Source organism: Oncorhynchus nerka, linkage group LG3 (assembly GCF_034236695.1).
Source record: "Oncorhynchus nerka isolate Pitt River linkage group LG3, Oner_Uvic_2.0, whole genome shotgun sequence".
NCBI lineage: Eukaryota > Metazoa > Chordata > Actinopteri > Salmoniformes > Salmonidae > Oncorhynchus > Oncorhynchus nerka.
Genome location: NC_088398.1, coordinates 64,746,696 through 64,767,755, shown reverse-complemented (window position 1 = coordinate 64,767,755; position 21,060 = coordinate 64,746,696). Strand labels below are relative to the sequence as shown.

Genomic DNA, 21,060 nt, shown 5'->3' with positions numbered 1-21,060 from the left:
GCTGGTGGTTTAACCAACAAATTACTGGGAGCTTGCTGGTGGTTTACCCAATAAATTACTGGGAGCTTGCTGGTGGATTAACCAACAAATTACTGGGAGCTTGCTGGTGGTTTAACCAATAAAATAATGGGAGCTTGCTGGTGGATTAACCAATAAATTACTGGGAGCTTGCTGGTGGTTTACCCAATAAATTACTGGGACCTTGCTGGTGGTTTACCCAATAAATTACTGGGAGCTTGCTGGTGGTTTACCCAATTAATTACTGGGAGGTTGTACACTCTGATCTGTTTCACCTGTCTTTGTGATTGTCTCCACCCCCCTCCAGGTGTCACCCATCTTCCCCATGAACCCCTGTGTATTTATTCCTGTGTTCTCTGTTTGTCTGTTGCTAGTTTTGCCAGCGTTTTGTGTCTCAGCTCCTGCTTTTTCCAGTCTCTCTTTTCTCACCCTCGTGGTTTTGACCCTTGCCTGTCCTGACTCCGAGCCCTCCTGCCTGACCCTGCTTGCCGACCTATACCTTTCCCCCCCTCTGGTTTACTGACCTCTGCCTGCCGCCCGGTATGGATGCCCCTATTGCCTGCCCCTGTTGGAATATTAAACTATTGTTTATTCGACGTGGTTTGCCTCTGGGTCTTACCTTCATACCTGATAGGAGCTTGCAACTCTATTTTTTATAGCATACCGTTTACTCGTCGTTAGTCTACACCTCTACCAACTTTTTGAGGTGTGCGCCAGCTCATGCTTTTTTATTTAAAAAAATCATAGACACGAGCAGTATTGTATCTACCGGTATGGCATCTGGAGTATACTGACTAGCCTATGCCTGTACAGTGCTGTGAAAAAGTATTTGTCCCCTTTCAAATTGTCTCTACTTTTGCATATTTTTTTATACAGAATGTCATCAGATCTTCAACCAAAACCTAATATTAGATATAGGGAACCTGACGTTACAATAACAAATTACATACTTATTTCATTTATTTAATAAACAAAGTTATGTAACACCCAATTATCCTGTGGGAAAAAGTAATTGCCCCCCTACTCTCAATAACTTTAGCTGCAATGACTCCAACCAAACGCTTCCTGTAGTTGTTGATTAGTCTCACTTTGCCGTGGAGGAATTTTGGTGTACACTTTCACGCTGAACTGTTTTCAATCAGCTACAACATCTCAATTGGGATTAGGTCTGGATTTAGAATAGGGCATTCCAAAACTAAAAATGTGTTGCTTTTTAACTATTTTCATGTAGACTTGATTTTGTGTTTTGGATCATTGTCTTGCTGCATGACCCAGCTGTGCTTCAGCTCACAGATGATGGCCTGACATTCTCCTGTAGAATTCTCTGATACAGAGCAGAATTCATGGTTCCTTCTGTTAAGCCAAGTCGTCCAGATCCTGACTCAGCAAAGCATCCCCAAACCATCACACTACCACCACAGTGCTTGACCGTTGGTATAAGGTACTTGCTGTGGAATCTAGTGTTTGGTTTTTGTCAGGAATAATGGGACCCATCTTGTCCAAAAAGGTATACAATTGACTCACCTGTCCATAGAACATTATTCCTTTCTTGATGATCATCCAGGTGATTTTTGAAAACTTGAGTCAACTTTTTGGACCAGATGGGTCCCATTATGTCTGGCGAAAACCAAACACTGCATTTCACAGTAAGAACCTCATACCAACAGTCAAGCATGGTGGTGGTAGTGTGAAGGTTTGGGGATGACTTTTTCCTCACAGGGGAACTGGGTGTTGCATAACTTCAATAAGTATACATTTTTTTGTTTTTTTGTAAACTCACTTGATCTAATATTAGGTTTTGGTTGAAGATCTGATAACATTCAGTATCAAAAATATAGAATAATACAGACAATCAGAAAGGGGGAAAATACTTTTTCACAGCACTGTATGTATGTATGTATGTATGTATGTATGTATGTATGTATGTATGTATGTATGTATGTATGTATGTATGTATGTATATATGTATGTATGTATGTATGAATGGCAGGTAACCTGGCAGGGTCCGCAGCGGTTAGACCATTGTGCCAGTAACCAAAAGGTTGCTCATTTGAATACCCTGTTGATGCCTCGACGAGCATGGCATTTAACCCTAGTTTGTAAAACAACTACACTTCAGTCTACAGAGGCAAGAAAAGTATGTAAACCCTATAGAATTACTTGGGTTTCTGCATAAATTGGTCATAAAATTTGATCGGATCTTCATCTAAGTCAATACAATAGACAAACACAGTCTGCTTAAACTAATATCACACAAACAATTATACGTTTCCATGTCTTTATTTAACACACCGTGTAAATATTCACAGTGCAGGGTGGGAAAAGTATGTGATCCCTTGGATTTAATAACTGGTTGACCCTCCTTTGGCAGCAACAACCTCAACCAAATGTTTTCTGTAGTTGCAGATCAGACCTGCACAACGGTCAGGAGGAATTTTGAACTATTCCTCTTTACAAAACTGTTTCAGTTCAGCAAAATTCTTGGGATGTCTGGTGTGAACTGCTCAAGGTCATGCCACAGCATCTCAATCGGGTTGAGGTCAGGAATCTGACTGGGCCACTCCAGAAAGCATATTTTCTTCTGTTGAAGCCATTCTGTTTTTTATTTAGTTTTGGGTTTTGGGTTGTTGTCCTGTTGCGTCATCCAACTTCTGTTGAGCTTCAATTGGCGGACAGATAGCCTAACATTCGGCTCCCTCCACCATACTTTACAGTTGGGATGATTTTTTGATGTTGGTGTGCTGTGCCTTTTTTTCTTCCACACAGTGTTGTGTGTTCCTCAACTTTTTAGTTTCATCTGTCCACAGAATATTTTTCCAGTAGTACTGTGGAACATCCAGGTGCACTTTTGCAAACTTCAGACGTGCAGCAATGCTTTTTTTTGGACAGCAGTGGCTTCTTCTGTGCTGCCCTCCCATGAACACCATTCTTGTTTAGTGTTTTACGTATTGTAGACTCATCAACAGAGATGTTTGCATGTTCCAGAGATTTCTGTAAGTCTTTAGCTGACACTAGGATTCTTCTTAACCTCATTGAGCATTCTGCGCTGTGCTCTTGCGCAGAGGACGGCCACTCCTAGGGAGAGTAGCAACAGTGCTGAGCTTTCTCCATTTATAGACAATTTGTCTTACTGTGGACTTACTGTGGATTGATGAACATCAAGGCTTCTAGAGATACTTTTGTAACCCTTTCCAGCTTTATGAAAGTCAAGTCAACAATTCTTAATCTTCTTAATCTTAGGTCTTCTGAGATCTCTTTTGTTCGAGGCATGGTTCACATCAGGCAATGCTCTTGTGAATAGCAAACTCAGATTTTGTGAGTTTTTTATAGGGCAAGGCAGCTCTAACCAACACCAATCTCGTCTCAATAGATTGAACTCCAGGTTAGCTGACTCCTGACTCCAATTAGCTTTTGGATTAGCCTAGGGGTTCACGTACTTTTTCCTACACTGAATGTTTAAATTATGTATTCAATATTGACAAGAAAAATACAATAATTTGTGTGTTATTAGTTGAAGCATGTTGTTTGTTTATTGTTGTGACTTAGATGAAGATCAGATCAAATTTGATGACCAATTCATGCAGAAATACAGGTAATTCCACAGGGTTCACATAATTTTTCTTGCCACTGTGTGTGACAGTAAAACGTATATATACACTCAACAAAAATATGACCGCAACATGTAAAGTGTTGGTCACATGTTTCATGATCTGAAATAAAAGATCCCAGAAATGTTCCATATGCACAAAAAGCATATAATCATCAAATTTTCTTCACAAATTGGTTTATATCCCTGTTAGTGAGCATTTCTCCTTTGCCAAGAAAATTCATCCAGCTGATAGCTGATGAAACTGAGGAGTATTTCTGTCTGTAATAAAGCCCTTTTGTGGGGGAAATTTCATTGTGATTGGCTGGGCCTGGCTCTCAAGTGGGTGGGCCTATGCCCTTCCCAGGCTCACCCATGGCTGGGCCCCTGCACAGTATTGTGAAATTCATAGATTAAGACCTAATGAATTAATTTAAATGGACTGTTTCCTCATATGAACTGTAACTCAGTAAAATCTTTGAAATTGTTGCATGTTGCGTTTATATTTTTGTTCAGCAAATACAGTACCAGTCAAAAGTTTGGACACACCTACTCATTCAAGGGTTTTTCTTAATTTTTTACTATTTTCTACATTGTATAATAATAGTGACGACACCAAACTATGAAATAACACATATGGAATCATGCAGTAACCAATAAAGTGTCAAAATATATTTCATATTTGAGATTCTTCAAATAGCCACCCCTTGCCTTGATGACAGCTTTGCACACTCTTGGCATTCTCTCAAACAGCTTCATGAGGTAGTCACCTGGAATGCATTTCAATTAACATGTAAGCCTTGTTCATTCGTGGAATTTCCTTCCTTCTTAAGCGTTTGAGCCTATCAGTTGTGTTGTGACAAGGTAGAGGTGGTATACAGAAGATAACCCTATTTGGTAAAAGACAAAGTCCATATTATAGCAAAGAACAGCTCAAATAAGAAAAGAGAAATGACAGTCTATCATTACTTTAAGACATGGAGGTCAAATTTCAACAACTTTGAAAGTTGCTTCAAGTGCAGTCGCAAAAACCATCAATCGCTATGATGAAACTGGCTCTCATGAGGACCGCCACAGGAAAGCAAGACCCAGAGTTACCTCTTCTGCAGACGATACGGTACCAGCCTCAGAAATTGCAGCCCAAATAAATGCTTCACAGAGTTCAAGTAACAGACACATCTCAACATCAACTGTTCAGAGGAGACTGCGTGAATCAGGTCTTCATGGTCAAATTGCTACAAAGAAACGATTACTAAAGGACACCAATAATGAGAAGAGACTTGCTTGGCCCAAGAAACATGAGCAATGGACATTAGACTGGTGTCCTTTGGTCTGATGAGTCCAAATTTGAGATTTTTTGTTCCAACCGCTGTGTCTTTATGAGACGCAGAATAGGTGAACAGATGATCTCCGCATGTGTATTTCCCACCGTGAAGCATGGAGGAGGTGTGATGGTGTGGGGTGCTTTGCTGGTGACACTGTCTGTGATTTATTTAGAATTCAAGGCACACTTAACCAGCATGGCTACCACAGCATTCTGCAGCAAAATGCCATCCCACCTGGATTGTGCTTAGAGGGACTATCATTTGCTTTACAACAGGACAATGACCCAACACACATCCAGGCTGTGTAAGGGATATTTTACCAAGAAGGAGAGTAATGGAGTGCTGCATCAGATGACCTGGCCTCAACCCAACAGATGGTTTGGGATGAGTGGAACCGCAGATTTAAGGAAAAGCAGCCAACAAGTGCTCAGCATATGTGGGAACTCCTTCAAGACTGTTGGAAAAGCATTCCAGGTGAATCTGGTTGAGAGAATGCCAAGTGTGTGCAAAGCTGCCATCAAGGCAAAGGGTGGCTACTTTAAAGAATAAAAAATATATTTAGATTTGTTTAACAATTTTTTGGTTACTATGAGTAGGTGTATCCAAACTTTTGACTGGTACTGTATGTATGACACAGCAGCATGTGTGTCTCTGGAGATGATCACTCTACTTTAGCCTAGGGGCACCTGAGCAGAGAGCGAGAGAATGTCAGACACACACAGACCCCAGTGGACTGATGCGTGGGGGTTAGCAGATCCCACTTCTGAAACCAAATGTAATGCAGCATCTACCCCCGGTCCACCCGGGGCCGCCCTGAGATCACACGGCTCAGCGTCTGAGGGATTCCGCCTCAGAAGAAAGTGCAGGATAGAAGGATAAAAGTGTTCAGCCGTCCGTCCTCTGTGCTTTAAAAAGCCCCTCACTCCTTCTCGCATCACATCAAGTTCTTTCACACACGGCATAGCCTGGTGGAGCGCTGCCCAGCCAAAACACCCCCTTAACCCTCAGGGTGATGGGCTTAGTCTCCAGAGACACAGGGAAGGCTTCTTTCCCTCTCCCTCTTTCTCTCTCTCCCTCGTTCTCTCCATTTCGTTCTCTCTGCCGTCAGAGGTTTTCTCAGAGTTAACCGCCCCTCCTAACAAGCTCTTGGGAGAATACAGAATGAAGCAGCCTTTCACACTTATATGAACAAAAGGAATGCCTCCATCCGTTTCTCTTCCTCCCTCCGTCTTTTGATTTCAACCCAGCTTTTTTCAGTGTTAAATACATTATACATTCTCTCCGTCTCTCAGCTCTAAGTGTCAATGTGGATGTGCGTGAACATCACACATGGTTAAGCAGGCAGAGGGCAGCTTCTCTCCTCTTCAAACCTGCCTTTTTTTCTCCTTTTTATTTTTATGTCTCCCACTTGTAACTTGTCTCCCCCATCTCCCTTCCTGAACTTCATTATTCTCTTTTCTCTTACACCTCTATCTTTTCACTGTGTGTTTTTCCTCCCCCCTCCTTTAATCCCCTCTCTATCTCCGTTCCTTTCCGTCTACCGCCCCACTCTCACTCGCTCGCTCCCCCCCATCTCTCTCTCTCTTTCTCTCTCTTTCTCTGTGTGTGTTTGTAATTCATAGCAGCGCTTCAGGACCCCTCTCCCCTGCAAGGTAAACTCATCCATCAGGACTGATTTGTCAGCACTGTTTACAGCTCTCTGTTCCCTCTGCCTGCCCTCCCGCTCTCACCCCTCTCTAACCCATACTCCCCCATCACCCATCCCCCCAATCAGGGCCACACAGAGGCCACTGTCTAATTGGCCCAGATACAAGTGGTGGTAACTAGAGGTAGGTGCGTCGGGGGTGTTGTCTGTATAGGGGAGTCACCTTGACCCCATACCTCTCTTCTCGCTGCCTGCAGCCCGGTACATTTTGACCTCCCTCCCTGCTGTAATCATGGTTATTACACTGTAAAAACTCCATAAAGTGCTTATATAGAACATTAAACCTCTGTTAGGGAAACAAAAGGTCCCATTAGGGGATTTACTAGAGCCATGTCGAGGCCAGAGGGGCTTTGTTTGGGGACAGTTTTGGGTGGGAGTGGGATGAGGTTGGGGGTGCTTGCTTAAAGGAGTAGTTCACTATTCACAACTTGATGTTAGATGGTCCCTCATCCTGAAAGTAGTCTTTGGGCCAAGATAAAACTGTAATCCATGGTTCAGCCACTACAAACTTCAGCTAACCTTAGCTACCACAAGCTAACAACACATTGAAGTGATGGAAGAATGTGTGTCTACAAAAAATATGTCCAAATCACCTGAAATCAATTCAAATCAACTCCATATTTGGTTTGATGTTCCTTAAAGGTCAATTGGCCATAAAAAAATGCTCACATGCCCCTATTACTTCCATTGATTGTTAGGTTGTGGTGGCTAAAGTTAGCTGAAGTTTGTAGTGGCTGTTTAAAGAAAACTGAACGATAGAAGCATTTCGCTACACCCGCAATAACACCTTAAACATGTGTATGTGACCGATAAAATGTGATTTGATTACATATTATTTTCTCCTGCTCCATAGACTACTTTCAGGGTGAGCAACCATCTTACAAGTTGTAAAATAGTGAACTACTCCTAAAAATAGTGAACTACTCCTAAAAATGGCGCCGATAGATAGTTGAGCCGTGCTTCTAGCCCCTAGGCAATTTTGCAGGTTTTTTTTATGTGTTACTTCTTACATTATTAGCCCAGAATGTTTTTGTGTTATTACCGTATTACAAAAAATGTAATAAAAACATTTCGCTACACCTGCAATAACATCTGCTAAACACGTGTATGTGACCAATACATTTGATTTGATTTATTTAGGGTGAGTTGGGGTGGGTTGTTATTGTGTTTTAATGCTGGTAGCAGCTGGATTTAGGATTCAAGACCAGCCCTTATAGTGAAAGAAAGAGTGAGGGATAGAGAGGAGGGATAGAGAGGAGGGATAGAGAGGAGGGATAGAGAGGAGGGAAAGAGAGTGAGGGATAGAGAGGAGGGAAAGAGAGGAGGGATAGAGAGGAGGGATAGAGAGGAGGGATAGAGAGGAGGGAAAGAGAGGAGGGATAGAGAGGAGGGAAAGAGAGGAGGGATAGAGAGGAGGGATAGAGAGGAGGGAAAGAGAGGAGGGATAGAGAGGAGGGAAAGAGAGGAGGGATAGAGAGGAGGGATAGAGAGGAGGGAAAGAGAGGAGGGAAAGAGAGGAGGGATAGAGAGGAGGGATAGAGAGGAGGGAAAGAGAGGAGGGATAGAGAGGAGGGATAGAGAGGAGGGATAGAGAGGAGGGAAAGAGAGTGAGGGATAGAGAGGAGGGATAGAGAGGAGGGATAGAGAGGAGGGAAAGAGAGGAGGGATAGAGAGGAGGGAAAGAGAGGAGGGATAGAGAGGAGGGAAAGAGAGGAGGGATAGAGAGGAGGGATAGAGAGGAGGGAAGAGAGGAGGGATAGAGAGGAGGGAAAGAGAGGAGGGATAGAGAGGAGGGAAGAGAGGAGGGATAGAGAGAGGGATAGAGAGGAGGGAAAGAGAGGAGGGATAGAGAGGAGGGATAGAGAGGAGGGAAAGAGAGGAGGGATAGAGAGGAGGGAAAGAGAGGAGGGATAGAGAGGAGGGAAAGAGAGGAGGGATAGAGAGGAGGGATAGAGAGGAGGGAAAGAGAGGAGGGATAGAGAGGAGGGAAAGAGAGGAGGGATAGAGAGGAGGGAAAGAGAGGAGGGATAGAGAGGAGGGACAGAGAGGAGGGATAGAGAGGAGGGATAGAGAGGAGGGAAAGAGAGGAGGGAAAGAGAGTGAGGGATAGAGAGGAGGGATAGAGAGGAGGGATAGAGAGGAGGGATAGAGAGGAGGGATAGAGAGGAGGGAAAGAGAGGAGGGATAGAGAGGAGGGAAAGAGAGGAGGGATAGAGAGGAGGGAAAGAGAGGAGGGATAGAGAGGAGGGATAGAGAGGAGGGATAGAGAGGAGGGAAAGAGAGGAGGGAAAGAGAGGGAGGGAAAGAGAGTGAGGGATAGAGAGGAGGGATAGAGAGGAGGGATAGAGAGGAGGGATAGAGAGGAGGGAAAGAGAGGAGGGAAAGAGAGTGAGGGATAGAGAGGAGGGATAGAGAGGAGGGATAGAGAGGAGGGATAGAGAGGAGGGAAAGAGAGGAGGGATAGAGAGGAGGGAAAGAGAGTGAGGGATAGAGAGGAGGGATAGAGAGGAGGGAAAGAGAGTGAGGGATAGAGAGGAGGGATAGAGAGGAGGGATAGAGAGGAGGGAAAGAGGTGAGAGATAGAGAGGAGGGAAAGAGAGGAGGGAAAGAGAGTGAGGGATAGAGAGGAGGGAAAGAGGTGAGGGATAGAGAGGAGGGATAGAGAGGAGGGAAAGAGAGTGAGGGATAGAGAGGAGGGAAAGAGAGGAGGGATAGAGAGGAGGGAAAGAGAGTGAGGGAAAGAGAGGAGGGAAAGAGAGTGAGGGATAGAGAGGAGGGATAGAGAGGAGGGATAGAGAGGAGGGATAGAGAGGAGGGAAAGAGAGGAGGGATAGAGAGGAGGGAAAGAGAGGAGGGATAGAGAGGAGGGAAAGAGAGTGAGGGATAGAGAGGAGGGATAGAGAGGAGGGATAGAGAGGAGGGAAAGAGAGGAGGGAAAGAGAGTGAGGGATAGAGAGGAGGGATAGAGAGGAGGGAGGGTGCTGTAGAGGGGTTATAGAGCTGAAGACCAGAGGGGAGTTACTTCACTAGTAAACAGAAAGAAAGAGGAAGAGAACATTGTGCCCTGCAAGTTTTTGGGGGTGTTGTATTAGCTTGTGCTCCAGCACATCCCTAGCGGCCACCCCTCTGAAAGCCCAGCTGAGTCCCTCGGCCCCAGCAGAACACAGTAATTTAGCCCAGGGATCCATTAGTGGGCCCTGGAGAGGTAGGCCCCATTCTCTCTCTCTCTCTCTCTCTCTCTCCCCATCTCCTTCTCCACACTCTCATTTCACGCCTGTTAGCTCAGCGTCCTCCATCCTCCTCGCCAGCTTTCTCCATTATCCAAGCTAGCAGCTTTCGCTTGCAGCCCCGAGCTGAGGGAATGTGAAGGACCCTAATACTGCATTACCTAACTTTAGCAATCCACTGACACAGAAAATAATGGTAGAATAAAGAATGCCTTTATTCTCAGAGTGACTCAGGCGCTGCTGTTCTCTGGGAAGAAAGGTATCTGACCGAGAGACAGAGGGGGCTCTGGGAGAATACATCATGCATATCATTAAAAAGGAATACTATTATCAAAGGGACAATTAGATGCTGGGATCTCATGCCCAGGCAAACCGGCAACCCAGGGACACTCATCAGATGTTAGCCAAAAATAAAAAAAGGTCACATCTTGTCTTATCATCAGGTGAATGATAATGGCAAGGAGAAGTAATCAACATTAAATTAATAGATTTGGTAGACAGTTTCATTATTTTGACCTCCCCACAGTTCATTGGAAGAGGAAGTGTAAACTCTAACATTCTATTAGCCACAAAGAATCTTGGTGGCGTAGAGAACATTTTCGATTCTCCCTATATATATAGTTCAATTTCTTTTCTGCATGCTTTCTCTCTGGTTTTGGTAGTTTAAGTTGACACATTGTTTTTACATCCCGGAAATTACCACTTTATACAGTAAAAAAAATATAATTAGCTCCAATGACTGCAATTTCCTCCTATGACTGCAATTTCCGAGAATTGCACAATGAAGCCATTTATCTACTTCCACAATCACTGGGCTAATGTTAGTTAGCATTGGCTTGTGATACTACCTCTAACTTCGTTTATACTGGACGCAGAGACATACAAATGTTATCCAGCTAGCGATATTCAGAAAATATACATTTTCCACTTATAAACCCCCCCCCCCCCTCCCAAAAAAGTATAATAATTTCTCAGACCCCTGCAGAACCTCAGTGGACCCAGGTTTGAAAATCTCTGGTTTAACTGACCAAGTGGTTAATGGGAGGCCTGGTTACTAACCCAGGGGCCAATAGGGTGCCGTGTTGATACTCACTGATGGGCTGGACGGTGATCTGGACGTTGCGTGACCTCTTGCTCCGGTCTATAAAGTCCCCGGTGGGTGTCTTCTCCCTCTCCGTGACCCTACAGATGTATTTCCCAGCATCCTCTGGTCGGAGGTGCTGCAGCTTAAGCAAGTGCACAGTAGGGCTCTCCTTGCGCACAGTCATGTGACCAGCGGCCTCACGCGCCACGTAGTCGAGTCCCAGGACGGGCACAGCGCTGGGCCCTATCACGGCCACCGGCGAGCTGCTGAACACCCACGACACCGAGAAGAAGCGCTCGGGCACGCTCTGGGCATCGATGGTGCAGCGCAGCTCCAGCGGCTCGCCCGCTGTGAAGGACCGCCGCTCCGTGCTCACCTGGATAGAGAAGTCCCGATCTGGGGGTGGGAGAGGGGGATAAAAGAGAGAGAGATAAAATGAGATGCAAAGCAGTTTAAGCAGAGTTGAGCTCCTCCTGTCTCCAGAGAGCACATGTCAATGTGTCAACACATCTTTATACTCCAGTCCCTAATCAAAAGAGAATGTTAATGGATGCTGAAGTCCCAATATGGGGGAGGGAGGGAGGCAGGTTATAAGTGAGTGGGGGAAGGAAGGGGCGAAGGGAAAAGAGAAAATTGTCATCCCTACTAACCCCCAGATCACGGTGGCGCGTGTACAACGCAAGGCTCGGTGTGTGCCCAGATTTTGCGAATTAGCAGTAATTTACTTAATAGTTCTTAGTTTATTTACTCAGTACAGCCTGATGTATATAGCCGATATTGGAACACAACGCACAAAGAGAGTTTTCGACAACTTACAACTTCCACTGGAGATCGCGAAGACGCCCAGGGAGACTGAAACATCGCCGAGAGGAAGTGCCCGGAGACGGCGTCAAGATCATAAACAAAGGCGAGGGAAGCGGGGTGGCAACCTGGTCCTCAATGCAAAGAAAACCTAAGGAAGGATTACAGGAAGACTAAAAGCTGCCCAGCACATCACTGGTGCCCAGCTCCCTGCCATCATAGACCTCCAGCACAAGCTGTGTCTGCGTAGGGTGCGCGGCAAACTGTTTGCATTCCCACACGAGCAGGCTCAAGAACAGCTTCTTTCCAGCTACTGTAACCCTGCTGAACTCTGTGACATGGCACTTGGGCGGCAGGTATCCTAGTGGTTAGAGCGTTGGACTTGTAACCGAAAGGTTTTAAGATCAAATCCCTGAGCTGGTAAAAATCTGTCATTCTGCCCCTGAACAAGGGAGTTACCCCACTGTTCCTAGGCTGTCACTGAAAATATGAATTTGTTCTTAACTGACTTGCCTAGTGAAATAAAGATCAAATTGAAAAACTAGTCATATCCTACTACTTAGTACTCCCTCTCAGGGACCTTGTTGCACTGCACTCTTTCGCTGTACTATTTGACTCTGATATTGCTTTGCAAAGTCTGATTAAGGACATTATTCAGTTGTATATGTACATGTTAACCTCGGTAACCTCATTGCTGCTATCCCTGTATTTCAGTTGCATGTCTCCTTGCACTTTTCATTTACCTTCATTGCACATTTAGACTTGCCATTTGCCTTCATTGCAAATGTATACATACATTGTACATAATTGTTTCTCTTTTATTTGCACTTCTGGTCAGATGCTAACTGCATTTCATTGTACTGTACTTGTACTTGTTCAATGACAAAGTTGAATCTAATCTAAAAAAAACAACATTTGGAATCAGTATAGTTTAAGCTCTGCCAGTCTCTCCCAAAGAAAGACAGACAGACAGACAGACAGACAGACAGACAGACAGACAGACAGACACAGAAAGACAGACAGACAGACAGACAGACAGACAGACAGACAGACAGACAGACAGACAGACAGAGATTCATCAACTCTGATTTAGCTGTTCCCTTATCCTCATATAACGCATGAGGGCTTGACTAGTTGCTTGGGCTAGAGACCTGCTTTAAATAAGAGCATATAACATTCATAGCATTACACCACCACATCCTGTTCTTTAATGTAGGTTGCCTCACATTGGAGGAATAGAGAGAGGGAGAGAGAGGCAAGAAGAGAGAAAGGGGTAGTAACACAACTAGTCAGCTATGCCCACAGTAAAGCACCACTCCTCCAGCCTCCTCCTCTCCCCTTGGTTTCACCTCCAAGACAAAAACACAGCGAATTAAGATTCTCTCCAGCAGACGAAAAAAGCATCGCCTCTCCCCTCCCTCGCTCTTCCTGTGCTGTTTGAGAGAGAAGAGAGAGAAGACGGAGCAAACATTGTTAGCACAGCCTTCACTGCCTACACCTCTGACTGGGCTCCCAATTACAGATGCACTTCGCATACGGCGACGCTGTTGTTTTATTTACACTATTCATTTCCACATGACGAGCGGCGGTGAGCTCTGTGCATCTCTCCCGCTCCGCTCCTCTCTGCCTGGCTCACTCAGAGAGGTGCTAGCCTCCGGCTGTAATAAAGACTTTAAACAGACTTCCTGAGAAAACACAGTCATGAGGCAAAGTTCAAAGACTGCTGTTTGCCTGGGTATGATTAGTTATGTGGGGAAGTGTTATGGGAATAGGGGAGGGGGTGACTGTTCAAAATCAAATGTTATTTGTCACATGCTTCAGGTGTAATGCTTACTGACGGGCCCTTCCCAACAATGCAGAGATACAGAAATAGTGCTAGAATAGGAAAGTAAAACAGGTAATAATAAATACACAATGAGTCATGATAACTTGGCTATATACACGGGGTACCAGTACCAGGTCGATGTGCATTTAGATATGTACATTTAACCAGGAATAAAGTGACAGATAAACAGTAGCATCAGCGTATGTGAAGAGTCCAAAAACAAGCTATTTGGTTAACTATGTAGCAGCCTTATGGCTTTGGGTGGATGGGGGGACTGTTTACACGCACAAACAGTGAGCTTTCATGCTGGCCGCTTGTCTGTAAATAACACTGAGCCTAACAGCTAACAGTCTGGCACTAACTGGACAGATACACGCATACTTACACACAATTCACACACACATTGCATCACCTCTCTAACACACACACACACACACACACACACACACACACACACACACACACACACAGCTCATCCCTAATAGAGTGGAAAGCAGATGCCAAAAAAAGGCCAGTGGCAATCTGGCCCTCGCTGACCAATGAAGCGGCAGTATATTGCATTGTGAAAACAGAGATGGGCTGACTGTAAACTCAAGGAGCTGTGCCCTGCTTTATAAGGACACTGCCTCAACTTAGATTTCAACAACAAACACAGCCAACACAGCCTAGGTCGTATTCACTAGGCACGAAACTGAAGCAATCAGGTCAAAATGGGGAGGTACTATATTCTTCCAATTAGAAATACTTGTTTATGTTTTCCTTGGTACAACTGTTTGAAATGTTTTGCTATGATTGGTCCTAAAAAATACAACCTGAACTGTGTCAGGGCAATGTTGAGGGGTGAGAGACATGAAGGAAGAGAGCAGGTAAAAGTGGAGACGTACCCATCAATGTTGAGGGGTGAGAGACATGAAGGAAGAGAGCAGGTAAAAGTGGAGACGTACCCATCAATGTTGAGGGGTGAGAGACATGAAGGAAGAGAGCAGGTAAAAGTGGAGACGTACCCATCAATGTTGAGGGGTGAGAGACATGAAGGAAGAGAGCAGGTAAAAGTGGAGACGTACCCATCAATGTTGAGGGGTGAGAGACATGAAGGAAGAGAGCAGGTAAAAGTGGAGACGTACCCATCAATGTTGAGGGGTGAGAGACATGAAGGAAGAGAGCAGGTAAAAGTGGAGACGTACCCATCAATGTTGAGGGTGAGAGACATGAAGGAAGAGAGCAGGTAAAAGTGGAGACGTACCCATCAATGTTGAGGGTGAGAGACATGAAGGAAGAGAGCAGGTAAAAGTGGAGACGTACCCATCAATGTTGAGGGGTGAGAGACATGAAGGAAGAGAGCAGGTAAAAGTGGAGACGTACCCATCAATGTTGAGGGGTGAGAGACATGAAGGAAGAGAGCAGGTAAAAGTGGAGACCCACCCATCAATGTTGAGGGGTGAGAGACATGAAGGAAGAGAGCAGGTAAAAGTGGAGACGAACCCATCAATGTTGAGGGGTGAGAGACATGAAGGAAGAGAGCAGGTAAAAGTGAGACGAATCCATCAATGTTGAGGGGTGAGAGACATGAAGGAAAGGCCTGAAATTTCCAAGACGTACCCATCAATGTTGAGGGTGAGAGACATGAAAAATGGAGACTACCCATCAATGTTGAGGGGTGAGAGACATGAAGGAAGAGAGCAGGTAAAAGTGGAGACGTACCCATCAATGTTGAGGGGTGAGAGACATGAAGGAAGAGAGCAGGTAAAAGTGGAGACGTACCCATCAATGTTGAGGGGTGAGAGACATGAAGGAAGAGAGCAGGTAAAAGTGGAGACGTACCCATCAATGTTGAGGGGTGAGAGACATGAAGGAAGAGAGCAGGTAAAGTGGAGACGTCCCATCAATGTTGAGGGGTGAGAGACATGAAGGAAGAGAGCAGGTCAAAAGTGGAGACGTACTCATCATCAATGTTGAGGGTGAGAGACATGAAGGAAGAGAGCAGGTAAAAGTGGAGACGACCCATCAATGTTGAGGGGTGAGAGACATGAAGGAAGAGAGCAGGTAAAAGTGGAGACGTACCCATCAATGTTGAGGGGTGAGAGACATGAAGGAAGAGAGCAGGTAAAAGTGGAGACGTACCCATCAATGTTGAGGGGTGAGAGACATGAAGGAAGAGAGCAGGTAAAAGTGGAGACGTACCCATCAATGTTTGCAACAAATTGAACATGTAAAGAAAGTGAGAGAAAATAGACAATGAGATGTAGAGAGAAAGGAAAACAAGATAGAGATATGTCTTAAATGCAGGAGTTCGGAAGTGAGAGAGGTGGGAAAAGAGACAAGGAGCAAGGGGGAGAGATGGAGCGAAAGCAAAAAATGTGACGTTTTAGAGAGAGAAAGATAACATGAGGGATGTGTAAAGAGGAATGAGATAGAGAGAGATGGAAAGAGAAGGAGAGGTCCTTTGTTCCAAGATGGTGAAGCAGTCGGACATGTGTTTTGTCTTGCCCCGTCCTGTCCCGTGTAAATATTGTTTTTTCCGTATAAATGTAATATACATTTTAATCTCACTTTCCATCTACGGACTGAATATACTCTCCTGCAACCCGCCTCACCCAATGTGGTATGGATCTGCTATTTTGAACTTTAGAACTTTACAACCGGAACCCCCATCAGAGGCTTGCCAGCTAACTAGCTACTAGCTAGTAGTCAGTTAGCCACTTCACCGTTAACTCCGTTAACCGTTAACTCGGACACCAGCAAGCCTCAGCTCGGTCAATACCTGCCAGTCTGCACAGCGCGATTACAACCCAGAGCATATCGGACTGCTTTTTCTCTATCAAATCTCTGGATTCCTACCTCAAGTTTGAACCTTTACACCGGATCATCGCAGGTAGCTGTAATCCTAGTGGCTACTCCTGGCTAATGTCTCTGTCCTGAAGCAAGCACCAATTAGCCTTGAGCTAGCCTCGAGTTAGGCCCATCTCCTGTTTACCAGCCAATTCTTGGGCTACAGTACCTCTTTTGCCTATTGGCCTGGACCCTTTACTGCCGTCATGGAGCCCCGCCGATCCATCATGACTGGTCTGCCGACGTAATCGTCCGAGGTGGTTTCAACAGGCTCTTCCGTTGCGATGCCACCGAAGGCCAATCTGCTAGCCCCGGCCCACTAGCTGTCAGAATCGCCGTGTCTCCAGCTCGCCTAACGTAGTAGCAACTACTGAATCGGCTCCCTGACTCATCTATTGCTACACATGTAGCAATAGATGATGTAGAGATTAACTCAGGCCCTACAGCCCCCAGCACCACTACCATTACCGAGGCGCTCTCATTTGTTGACTTCTGTAACCGTAAAAACCTTGGTTTCATGCATGTTAACATCAGAAGCCTCCTCCCTAAGTTTGTTTTAGTCACTGCTTTAGCACACTCCGCCAACACTGATGTCCTAGCTGTGTCTGAATCCTGGCTTAGGAAGACCACCAAAAATCCTGAAATTTCCATCCCCAACTACAACATTTTCCGACAAAATAGAACTGCCAAAGGGGGCGGAGTTGTAATCTACTGCAGACAATTTGAGCTTCTACTTTTAGAAGTAGATTGCCCCCCCCCCCCCATCTATCTTCAGAGTTCAAAATGTTAAGAGACCAAAACTGGGATATGCTTAACACATTGGCAGTCCTACAATCTAAGCTAGATGCCATCAATCTCACACAAATTATCAAGGAACCTACCAGGTACAACCCTAAAGCTGTAACCATGGGCACCTTCTTAGATATCATCCTGACCAACTTGTCCTCTAAATACACTTCTGCTGTCTTCATCCCGGATCTCAGCGATCACTGCCTCAATGCCTGCGTCCGTAATGGGTCCACGGTCAAACAACCACCCCTCATCACTGTCAAATGCTCACTAAAACACTTCAGCGAGCAGGCCTTTCTAATCAACCTGGCCCGGGTATTGACCTCATTCCGTCAGTAAAGGATGCCTGGATGCTCTTTAAAATAGCTTTCTTCACCATCTTAAATAAGCATGCTCCATTCAAAAATATTTAGAACTAAGAACAGATATAGCCCTTGGTTCACCCCAGAATTGACTGCCCTTGACCAGCACAAAAATATCCTGTGGCGTTCTGCATTAGCATCGAATAGCCGCTGCGATATGCAACTTTTCAGGGAAGTCAGGAACCAATATCCACATTCAGTTAGGAAAGCTAAGGCTAGCATTTCAAACAAAAATGTGCATCCTGTAGCATAAACTGTAAAATCCATAGAGAATAAGAGCACCTCTTTGCAGCTACCCACTGCACTGAGACTAGGAAACACTGTCACCTCTGATAAATCTATGATAATCGATAATTTCAATAAGAACTTTTCTACGGCTGGCCATGCTTTCCACCTGGCTACCCCTACCCGGCCAACATCTCAGCACCCCCAGCAGCAACTTGCCCAAGCCCCCCCCCCTGCTTCTCCATCACCCAAAGCCAGACAGCTGATGTTCTGAAAGAGCTTCAAAATCTGGATCCCTACAAATCAGCTGGGCTAGACAATCTGGACCCTCACTTTCTAAAATGATCCGCTGAAATTGTTGCAACCCCTATTACTAGCCTGTTCAACCTCTCTTTCATATCATCTGAGATCCCCAAAGATCGGAAAGCTGCCATCCCCCTATTCAAAGGGGGAGACACTCTAGACCCAAACTGTTATAGACTTATATCTATCCTGCCCTGCCTTTCGGAAATCTTCAAAAGCCAAGTTAACAAACAGATCACCGACCATTTCGAATCCCACCGTACCTTCTCCACTATGCAATCTGGTTTCCGAGCTGGTCATGGAAGCACCTCAGCCACGCTCAAGGTCCTAAACGATATCATTACCGCCATCGATAAAAAACAGTACTGTGCAGCCGTCTTCATCGACCTGGCCAAGGCTTTTGACTCACCGCATTCAATCACCGCATTCTTATCAGCAGACTCAATAGCCTTGGTTTCTCAAATGACTGCCTCACCTGGTTCACCAACTACTTCTCAGATCGAGATCAGTGTTTAAAATCAGAGGGCCTGTGGCCGGACATCTGGCAGTCTCTATGGGGGTGCCACAGGCTTCAATTTGCGGGCCGACTCTCTTCTCTGTCTTCTCGACACCATTCTGTATATATCCGGCACTTCATTGGTCAATGTGTTAACAAACCTCCAAACGAGCTTCAATGCCATACAACACTCCTTCCGTGGCCTCCAACTGCTTTTAAATGCTAGTAAAACTAAATGCATGCTCTTCAACCGATTGCTGCCTGCATCCGTCCGACTAGCACCATTACTCTGGACGGTTCTGACTTAAAATATGTGGACAACTAGGTGTCTGGTTAGACTCACATTAAGCATCTCCAATCCAAAATTAAATCTAGAATCGGCTTCCTATTTCGTAACAAAGCCTCCATCACTCATGCTGCCAAACATACCGACGTAAAACTGACTATCCTACTGATCCTTGACTTCGGTGATGTCAGCTACAAAATAGCCTCCAACACTCTACTCAGCAAACTGGATGTAGTCTATCACAGTGCTATCTGTTTCGTCACCAATATACTACCCACCATTGTGACCTGTATGCTCTCGTTGGCTGGCCCTCGCTACATATTCGTCGCCAAACCCACTGGCTCCAGGTCATCTATAAATCTTTGCTCGGTAAAGCCCCGCCTTATCTCAGCTCACTGGTCACCATAGCAACATCCACCCGTAGCATGCGCTCCAGCAGGTATATTTCACTGGTCATCCCCAAAGCCAACACTTACTTTGGCCACCTTGCCTTACAGTTCTCTGTTGCCAATGACTGGAACCTAATTGCAAAAATCACTGAAGCTGGAGACTTATATCTCCCTCTCTAATTGTAAGCATCAACTGTCAGAGCAGTTTACCGATCACTGTACCTGTACACATCCAATCTGTAAATAGCACACCCAACTACCTCATCCCCATATTGTTATTTATCTTCTTTCTCTTTTGCACCCCAGTATCTCAACCTGCACATCATCATCTGCACATCTATCACTCCAGTGTTAATGCTAAATTGTAATTATTTCACCTCTGTGGCCTATTTATTGTTTTACCTCCCTAATCTTACTACATTTGCACACACTGTACATAGACTTTTTCTATTGTGTTATTGGCTGTACGTTTGTTTATCCCATTATCGGGGCGGCAGGTAGCCTAGTGGTTAGTGTTGGACTAGTAACCGAAAGGTTGCAAGATTGAATCCCAGAGCTGACAAGGTATAAATCTGTTTTTCTGCCTTGAACAAGGCAGTTAACCCACTGTTCCTAGGCCGTCATTGAAAATAAGAATTTGTTTTAACTGACTTGCCTTGTTAAATAAAGGTAAAATATAAAACAGTGTGTAACTCTGTGTTGTTGTTTTTGTCGCACTGCTTTGCTTTATCTTGGCCAGGTCGCAGTTGTAAATGACAATGTCAACTGGCCTACCTTGTTAATACATAAAGGTGAAATAAAATAAATAAATAAAAATTAGGATTCTGTCCATGTCTGGCCTCTCCTCTCTGTTTGTGGGTGATTAGCCAGTGATGGGGCTGTCTCTGGATCCTCTTTCTCTCTCTCTTCAATACACACAGCTTAATGAAGGAGACACACATGCACACACACACGCAGGTGTACACACGCACACGCCTTGATCTACACCTTTTGTCACGTTACAACACTCCCATCCATTATGGATTATAGGAGAGAGAGAGAAAAGAGAGAGGGAAGAGGGGGTGTAAGAGGCAGAGCTCTTTGTGCCTCTCCTGGCTGACTTAACACTCTTCTGATACACAGAGAGCCTTCATATCCAACATCCTCTGATCACCATTTGAGGAGGCATCAACCACCGGAGTTTCAGAACGTTCACTGCTCACAGGAGGAAAACAAAAATGTTTCCATTGTTGCAAATGCTTAAGAATCAATTAATAATTCTACCGTCATTCTGCTAATAATCAGTCATCATATAGATCTGCTGGAATAGTGTTCCTGGAACTGTAGAAAGACACCATTGTTCTGTAGCGTACAGAGGCCCTGTATTTCATGTTGTGTGTTTCAGTGTGTGTGTGTAGCTAAGACTCTGCTCTTGTTCCCGGTCTGCTGGGTTGGAGAGGTCGACAGCTTATTATCAGATCATTATAACAAGAAGCTATCTCCACACATCTCCCTAGGGCTGTGACAGTAATTGGATAACCGTGACATTGACGGTTTTGGATGAAGACCATCATGAAAATGTTTGAACAACTTTCTTTTATTATAGAAATACTTTACCCATAGCGGGAGTGTTAAATATTGATTATATGGTATTGTTTTGATAATTTAGTCCGTCTATTAAACTGTATACATCTCCTCCTCTTTCCAACTATCTGTTGATGCAAAATCAGCAAATCCACAATATGCATGAATAGGAGAGAGTCTGAAGCTCAAGTGGGGAGGTTGTGGGGTGAAAAGTGGGGACCAGGGGTACCTATAGATCCTATAGCCT

General features: G+C 44.9%; 1 protein-coding gene across 1 annotated transcript in view; it reads right to left on the bottom strand.

Moving 5' to 3' along the window:
* Nucleotides 1-21,060, bottom strand: part of LOC115115937 (immunoglobulin superfamily member 3-like) — a 188,225-nt gene that overhangs the window by 57,062 nt on the left and 110,103 nt on the right. The window contains exon 6 of the mRNA XM_065005754.1: nucleotides 10,955-11,341. Within this exon, the coding sequence (XP_064861826.1) occupies nucleotides 10,955-11,341 (387 nt within the window). The remainder of the gene's footprint in view (nucleotides 1-10,954; nucleotides 11,342-21,060) is intronic.